Below are 8,753 nucleotides of genomic sequence, written 5' to 3'. Positions count from 1 at the left end.
GGGGGAAAAAATTATTGAGTGGCCGTAGTAGGTAGATTTTACCTTTTCTTATTCCTTTTATCAATTTAATGAGCAGTTTCCGATTTAATCTGTTTTTCTTGGATTACAACTCTGTGATTTCAGGGCTGCCCAAAGCTTCTCAATGGGACTTCGGCTGTGTCCGCAAGTTTTTCTTCTGCGGTGGAATGACATCTGGGGGCGTCAACTTTTTGCCTAGTCTTACCCCATTACCGTTGCCTATGCCAAACCAAACCAAAGCTAATGAACCAATGCAATGTGAGGTTTGCAAAATTGATTGCACAAACAAAGATGTTTTTGAAAAGCTCGTAACAGAAGAGAGCACAGGAAGAATATGCAATTGCTAAATAGCCCCACCAATACAGCGATACCAGGAGCCTCTCATGCAAGTTTACAAAGTCAAATAAATAGGGTCCAAGGACAAGATTTATTTGGTGTGTGTGAGCAAAGGTTAGAGTCTCTAAGAAACAGAAGCTTGTGAGTGGCGGTGCAGCAGTTGATTCAGTAAGGGTTTGCACGATATGTAACGTCGCCTGCAATAGTCAAGATGTGTATAAAACAACACCTATCTGGGAAAAAGCATGCTGCTCAGGTGAATTTTTGCTTTGAATAATCCTTTTTAACTCTTGATATTCGTTTTACTAGTAAGTGTTGGCTGCTGGGACAGTGAAGTCTTGTATAAACACTGTTTCATAATTAGCCGTTCTTGAGTGTCTTGTTCTTATTGTGAAAAGTTTCAGCTCATCTCCACTGATCTCTTTGTTTTTTTATTTTCCAAATGACTAGTATCTTTAACCCATGCCCATCAATCTTGACTCACTTGTACGTGTATTGGCTGGCCAAACTCCAAACGTTCTTTTCATCTGGAACTAATAACTCATAATTAGTTCCATATGGTAAACTGTTGCGATTCTTTGCTCAATATTGAATTATTGATGCTACCAATTTAGTTAGCATGTGTTAAAAGCCCCTTAATGGGGGCAACCATGATCTCAAATGGTCATACATGATAGGGTGTGAAATACTTCTGCTGGTATTTGGTTGAATTAAGTAATGCTTGTGAGAGCGGTTGGCTATAATTGTACTATATTTTTTTCAACTCCTTTGAGAACCTTAGCATTGCTATCTACAACCATCAGATAATTTGAATTAGATGTTGCAGCCTTGCTTGGTTTCTGTTTCAATTGCTCAATTACGTTTACTCCAAAATACCGCACCTCATTTTGTTCTGTGCATATCTCTTACTGGATTTTTATTTGGCTTGCTATGTAGAAATGCAAACAAAAACTGTTATGGTTTATAAGAACGACTAGACGATTTCTACATTAACCGAGAACTTTTGTTCACTTTGCAGATTAGCTTGATGTCTGATAATGGTATTGGTTCTATCTTGCCGCGTTTAAGCATCTTGGCATTGGTCCTTGGAAAAAAGGCCCAAAGAAATTTCTACCCAACCTGCATGGTGCGAACTTTGCAAGATCAGTTGCAACAGCAGGGATGTATATATGACACACTTAGCTGGGAGGAAACACCTGAGGAACCTGGGGTTGCTCTCAAAATCAAATAATGCTTTGCAGCGCGCAACCAATCCAGTTGTTAGGCCCCAGGAAAGGCCCAAACACTTGTGAAGATGAAGGGATAAATTCACAGAAGCCAAATAAGCAGCCATGGTTGAGGATATTGAAGCAAAGAAACGTAAACTTATAAAAGGTGGGGCAGCAGAAACTGACATTAGAATATGCACTCTATGTAATGTGGGTGCAACAGCCAAACGGTGTTCAATTTTCACCTTGCTGGGCAGAAGCATGCTGTAATGGTGAAGCTGATGATGCAGAAGCAGCCAGGGTCAAATTATATATATTCATAGCGAAGAGAGCTAGGGACAGAAAACGTTTGGAGTTGGAGGTCCCATGCATTATTGGAAGAATGACCATGATCCTATGAGGTTTCAGGCAAGAAAAATAATCACTCAAATGTCCCACAACAAATGTGCAATACGCAATGATAAGTTTTGGTACACAAAATAACAATGATTTATAATTTTACATTACTTGTTGTAAGATTTTTTAGTGATTATATTTCTTTCTTATAGTGATTTTCCCTACATTATTTTCAGCACTGGCAGAATAAGATGACTTGGCTGTTAACTGTGATTAGAAGGCAAGTCCTACACGGGAAAAGGCAAGGCTTACGCTGCAGATCGATGGGAATGGAAATGCCTCTTTGTGATCTTATTGTCATTTCTACCACATGGGAAATTGGGGATACTGACCTTACAAAAGCCTTTATTTATTTTATGCAAAAAGTCAACGGTGCAGTTTAGCGCAGTGGATCTTTCACGGATAATGTGACAAAAAGAAATTGTACTTTTCGAAATTTTGGACAATTAGTTGCATTGTCAAATTTTTGTTATCATTTTCGACTTCTCGTATTAAGCTACATGTTTATTATATTTTTCTATACTCAATATTTTAAGGATAATAATAAAGATATAAAAATTATATATAATTTATTATCCATTAATACAGAAGTATATTTATCTCTCATGTACTATGGTACATGTTAATATTTTTAAATTTAATTAACTTGAACGCGCTTTTAAATGAAAAATTAAATTATGATAATTTAAACATAGGATAAAATTAAACGGCAATGACTTTCAATTTAAACAATTTTTAAATTCTTTGAATGACTTTTTAACTTAATAAATTTTTTTTGCCAGAATAAAAATGAATAATTGATTTTTTTGCATAATTAGTTGGATGCCTTAGATAGTGTTTAAATTATATTCCTCCTATTTCAGGCTTATTTTGTAGTACAAATTGTATTATAAAATAGGTCTTAGATCTATGATAGAAGGATTTTAAACTTTAGTTCTAAATAAAAGTGATAAATCAATTAGATGTGAACAGAAACATGAATTTTTTTTTGTTACAAGAGGAGGGATCGAACCCGCAACGCACACTCCTACACACAAACCACTCGGCCAAGTGGAGAAAAACATGAATTTATTAGAATGAAATTATGGATCATTCTAAAAAAAAAGTTGATGAAATCCATTTAATGCTTCACTCTTGCACATCGGGCCCAAATAATTAGCCTTTTAAACAAGCCCAATCCGAAGATAATAAGCACCTAGCATCGCGTGTTCCTTCCTTTTCTTCCCATTTTCCATGCCAGCTCAAATAGAATGTCTTCGAACCTTGCCATGGGGGCTGCATTTAAATTTTGAATCATTGTAATGGGAATAGCATGGACTAACCTTCGTATTTGCTTAATTTTTCTCCCAAGACGAATTATCTAATTCAGGTAACTAGCTCAGATTCCTACCGTTTCTGTTTCATGTCGATATATTAATGTATTCGGTGCTGATGAATGAGTTCGGAGTCGGTTTTTCTGAGGATTGAATCTTTAGGCGTACTTCCCAATTATATATCTACCAAATCCCCGTCAAGGGTTTTACTAAGTTCTTTCGTATGGGGCGATGAACATGAAAAAACTAGTATTTGTTTAATCATGGGTCAAGCTCGCATTCTATCATTTCTCCCTTATGTTATGTTTCACCTGGAGAAAGTAGCTGAGGTAGTTAAGATTAGGTACTTTTAAGAAATTTGAAAATCAACTTCATTACTTGCAGAATCATGTTATGAATTTTTTTGTCTTCAGTTGCTAATCCATTTGACTGTTATATATCTTTAATCTTGGAAAAACTGTTGCGCGTTAGCTGTTGGTTGGTGTTTGTTCTTTCGTATGTACCACTACTGCCAAATTTAACGCGACTTATCTGTTAATAAACACCCATCATGTACTCCTCCCTAAGGCACTTGCGTCAGATTGCTTGCAGAAATGTCAAATAATTTCAGAAGTGACACCGATACTTCTTTTAACGCGGAGGAACTCTTGAAAATTAAAACAAGATGTAGAGAGGTACCGTTTCTACCCCTTTCAGCTTCTTGCTACGCGGAATCAAATCATGTACCCTATTAGGAATGTGAAGTCACATAAGACTGGATGACTTTCATTCTGTGCTCGAGAGAACAGAAATCCTTACATGGGTTACTGATATTTAATCAAACTGGTCGTCATATATATATATATATATATATATATATATATATATTTGTTGACTGCTTTAACAAACTTTAATTGTGTGTCCTAAAAGAACAGAGCCCTTTTCCATGCTGTATGTAATTTATATATCATTTGAACTTTTTACTGATGTGGATTCTGTTTGACATGCAGCTTAGAAAAGAGAAGGACATGATAAATTGTTCACAATCCCAAATTTTTGAGCTACTCCGGGTACGTCACACCAGATTGAGTTCAAGCTATTATATTACATTATGTTTTATCAGGCATTTTACATATTTTTGTAGGGAGAGTGGGAATGTAACATTATGATCTGATACTAGTCTGATTTTTGCCATTGATGCAGATAATAGAACTACATGAGAAGTCATTATTAGAGACTAGCATAAAAGATAAGACACACATACAGAGGTTGGAAGAAGAGCTATTGAACTGCTCTCAGGAAATAGGTAGTTTGTCATGTTTCTTAGCTTTAGATGCTCTTTGAATGGGTTCTTTCTATGAAAGTAATTAAAGCTCTTTCAGATTATTGATAGATGGAAAGTAGTCCATGTTGTCAATTCTGTTTTATTTATATGCATATAAGTTGCACGTCTTTACTCTCTCTCATAAGTGAACCTTTTGTGCAACAGATGATTGCCGTCCAATAACATTATTTTTTTCGTTCTTTTTGGCCAGCAAATTAAGTTGTAATAATCATCGATTTTCAATGAATTTGATTTATCTAGTAGGTTTTTTTTTGGAGGTTTTACTCATTGGCTTTATTTGATCATACTCGATACAGATTACCTTAAGGATCAGCTTAATGGAAGGAACATGGAGGTCAAATACCTGCAAGAGCTTGTTTACAGCTTTAAACTGAAAATAAAGGATATGGAAGGCTTACAAGATGAGGTTATCAGGTTAAAAGAGGAGCTGCAGAGATCCAGTTCTGAACAATTTTTCTTGTTGAAGGAATTAGTGACTAAAGAAATGGAATTGGAGAAGTCAACACTGTCCGTAGAGAAATTTAAGGAATCAATTTCATCCATGGCATTAGAGTCTGAATGTGAGGTAGAGTGCATGAAACTTGACATGATGGCCTTGGAGCAGAGTCACTTTGAGGCTAAGAAAATACAGGAGGAAACTCTGGAGGAAAACACTAGAATGAGTAGATTGATTGGAGAGCTTCAATTTAAATTTCAGGAAGCCCAAAAAAATATTGTCTCTCTGAATGAGGAAAATAAGAAACTTAACAATAAGATTGATGCTGTCAATGTGAACACCGGAAATTTTTCTCAGAAGGTTGAAGAGTGGCTAGAAAAGAAGGACAGATCACAACTCAATGGTCAGTCTTCCTTGAGCGAACAAGAGAAGGGTTCAGACATATCAAAGGATATAAGGTATACAATGGAAGATGTTTGGTTTTTCAACTAATCTGCATGTAACAAGTGTCCTGTTAAGTATGCTATCATAATTGTGTTATAATGGAAGGACAATGGTTTTCCTCTATGGTGGTGAGCTTGTGACTCTGGCAGTTTTGCTTGATCTTTTATTTGATAGTTTCAGAATGAAATTGCCAATTTCTCTTCTTCAAGGGCATAAAATCAAATCGGGCGTCTCTTTCTACTTTCTTCTTCTTTCTTGCTAATGAATGTTCTCCCTTAAAAGAAGCACTGATTAGTAATATTTCAGAGCCACAGTGTCTTTACTTTTGTCATTAAGTGGATGCCTGATATTGTAAGCATTGAACTTATTACACTTTACTTAATTGCTCCTTTTACTCTTGTGAGATTGTATGTTTAAATGTAGGGATATAGATGATGGATTCTGAAAATTGAAGAAGTGCCTTGGTTTATTTGTAATTTTATTAGCCAAATAATGTTCCAGTTGGGTCCTAATTCCTATATATATGGTCTTCAATCATTTAATCTCAACTGTTGAATGTAATATTCCATAAACGGCAAGCATACCAGGAAATATTCAACATGTCAATTTGGACACTAGTGTACAATTGCCGAGAGGAAATTTTTTGTCATGTGATCTTCTTTGGCTGGCAGTTACTGATAATTTAGGTTCATAATTGAATTGTTTCCTTTAAATTATTTTAATCTGAACTTACTGAATTGAAGCATTCTTTCGCAAAATTTATGACAATATTTTCATGTATTTCCACAAGTGTTTATGGAGAAGTATTGGGTCCACTCCTTGGGAGGCTATCTTTGGCGTTGGAAACAGATGCAGATATTAAAGAGGAGATGCAGAAGATGTCACATCAGATGCAAAAGTATAAAACACTTGTGGAGAAACTTAAGGTGTGTACATTTATTGAAGCACAAAATATTGAAATGGTTGGCGTCTATTCCTGAAATACAAAAGTGAAAATACGGTGTACCTTTTTAATTGCGCAATTTGATCTACTCAAGTTTATTTAGAGCCTGGACATGTATATAGTGATTTCAAACTTTTACTAGGAAGAATTAAGAGAAGAAAAGTTGAAGGCCAAAGAAGAAGCAGAGGACCTTGCTCAAGAAATGGCAGAGCTTAGATATCAAGTTACAGGTTTGTTAGAAGAAGAACGTAAGCATCGTGCTCGCATTGAACAGGCATCCTTGCAAAGAATTGCCGAGTTAGAAGCGCAGGTATAATTGTAAACTCATGGCCTCCTTTCTCTCGTCTATCAGAAGCTAATCCAAGAAAATGCGTGACTTTCGTCCTTTTTCTTTGCAATCAAGCTTCAAAGAGAACAGAGAAAATCTTTATTTGCTGTCCGCGGTCTCCCTGAAGTGTAGAAACTGGAATTATTCAAAGTTTTTCAAGTTCATCAGAAGAGACTCATCTTAGAGGTTTGTGCCTACTTATATATTTGGAGCCCTTTTAATCCTTTCACGCGGTCTGTTTATGAATTGTTATTCTTTCTCAATGATGTATTGTTATTGTGCTGATTGTAATTGCTTTGCATAATATACTGCTGATAAAATTACTATATCGTGGACAGATGTACTGAAAGATGTAGGATGTCTTCTCATGTCTTGGTTCCTGGAGAAGAGAAATGAAGTGGCTGTACAGAAGAACTAGCTCGTGCGTGTTACAGTGTATTTTGTGATATGGGGTGCAAGAATTGATATAAACACATTGATTGAATTTTGTACAGATGCCTGCGATCTCTCTCTCTCTCTCTCTCTCTCTTCTCTTCTTTCTTGCAATAGTCTTGATCAGGGTGGGGAATGTTGTGAAGGATTGACTTTTAGGTCAAATTCTGTCATTTGAAATTTTGCTATTTTTTTATATTGGGCGTGAGCAACCTAGTATTGTGATGTTTTCAGTACGCCCTAGACGAAATCGTAGGTCATGGCTTGAGCATAACAGTTGCTCTTGTAATTGTAAATTCATCTATATATGTTTGGGTATGAAGATTTTTAGTATTTTAAATGCCTAAATTTAAGTTCAAATTTCCCGTCACTTATTCGCACCTCTGTATTTGGGTGTGTGGATAACTCTGTATGCACTCATGTACGTATTCTCGAGTGATTGGTATACTAAATTTTACATGTATTTATGTCAATATGTTATGATTAGATATTTTTGGTATCATACATCATTTCAAGAATCCTCATGCATTTTATGATTTGCAAATAGTATAATTTGAGGTTGGCAAAAAAACGTAAATGATATAATTTCAGATAAAGTTTTTATTTTTATTTTTTTTATAGAAGGACAAATTTTATTATAAATTTGTATTAATATATTAGTGGCAAGGCTCCATTTTAATCATAAAATCATTGTTGAATTCGGCAACATCTTTGAGAGGCATATGTAATGTGTGTGTGTATTCAATCATTCACCGATTTAAAATAGTAACTGGCCAAAAAAATAATGTAAATGGCATTAGGAAGTCAATGGCTGCGGCATGTTCTTTAATGGCTCGGAATTCTCTTTTGAAGAGCAAGATATAAAAACAAAATAAAACCAGAAATTTCCTCATACGTCACACGGATGTTTCCAAAATCTACTTTAAAACAAACTTGGTGTTGTCAATCCAACGAAATAGGATAAATGAAAAAAATATATATTAATTCATCCAAGGAGTTGACAAAGTCATACGGTTTTCGGTCTGAATCAAATGACTTCCAACATGGCCCATCCTAACAATTAAAAGAAGAAAAAAAATCATAAATGGCGTCCACGCTTGATTTATTCAAAACTCAAAAATGAAATCTAAACAACGCCAACGACGAATTCTGAGAGCGAACGTGATGTGTGGCCCCCAGTCCCAAAAACACCCGCCGTGATTACCTAAGCTGCTTGGGGTCCTTCTCGAGTGCTTACGCAAAATATATATATATATATATACTCCTCCGGTCTTTATTATAAGACCCAATTTGACTTTTTATTTGGTCCTAATTATAAGATCCAATCCATTTTGTCTCTTATATTTATGCATTTTTTTCCAAGATAATCCTTCTAATAATGATAGTTTTAGCCAATATACTTAATTAGTAAGGATATTTTAGGAATGACAACACTTATTTATTATAAATAACCAACTTAACTTACTTTCTTAATCTCCTCAAATAAGTCAATTGGGTCTTATAATTAGGACCGGAAGAGTATATATATAAATATTGTGTACTCGCTCCACCCATCCTGGCTTCGTTGCAGTTTCC

The 8,753-nt window shown here is 35.2% G+C and overlaps 1 protein-coding gene across 4 annotated transcripts; it reads left to right on the top strand.

Annotated features, from left to right (window-relative positions):
* Nucleotides 1-1,795: 1,795 nt before the first annotated feature.
* Nucleotides 1,796-7,217, top strand: LOC114713247 (sarcolemmal membrane-associated protein-like). Of its 4 annotated transcripts, none has more exons than XM_028897852.1 (9): nt 1,796-1,863; nt 3,852-3,945; nt 4,261-4,320; nt 4,454-4,556; nt 4,892-5,489; nt 6,266-6,401; nt 6,561-6,728; nt 6,822-6,932; nt 7,085-7,217. In XM_028897852.1, the coding sequence occupies exons 1-8, from the start codon at nt 1,832-1,834 to the stop codon at nt 6,876-6,878; spliced, it is 1,248 nt and encodes a 415-aa protein (XP_028753685.1). In that variant the 5' UTR covers nt 1,796-1,831; the 3' UTR covers nt 6,879-6,932; nt 7,085-7,217. The 4 variants fall into 4 exon arrangements, with proteins under 4 accessions (XP_028753685.1, XP_028753688.1, XP_028753687.1 ...); XM_028897854.1 differs by lacking the exon at nt 1,796-1,863 and adding an exon at nt 3,267-3,327 and having other exon boundaries at nt 3,863-3,945; XM_028897853.1 differs by lacking the exon at nt 1,796-1,863 and adding an exon at nt 3,273-3,327.
* The last annotated feature ends 1,536 nt before the right edge of the window (nt 7,218-8,753 follow it).

This window comes from Neltuma alba, unplaced genomic scaffold (assembly GCF_004799145.2).
Source record: "Neltuma alba isolate B1F8T4 unplaced genomic scaffold, ASM479914v2 tig00011420_pilon, whole genome shotgun sequence".
NCBI lineage: Eukaryota > Viridiplantae > Streptophyta > Magnoliopsida > Fabales > Fabaceae > Neltuma > Neltuma alba.
Note: the sequence above shows the minus strand (reverse complement) of the source record. Positions and strands in the feature narration are given on the sequence as shown.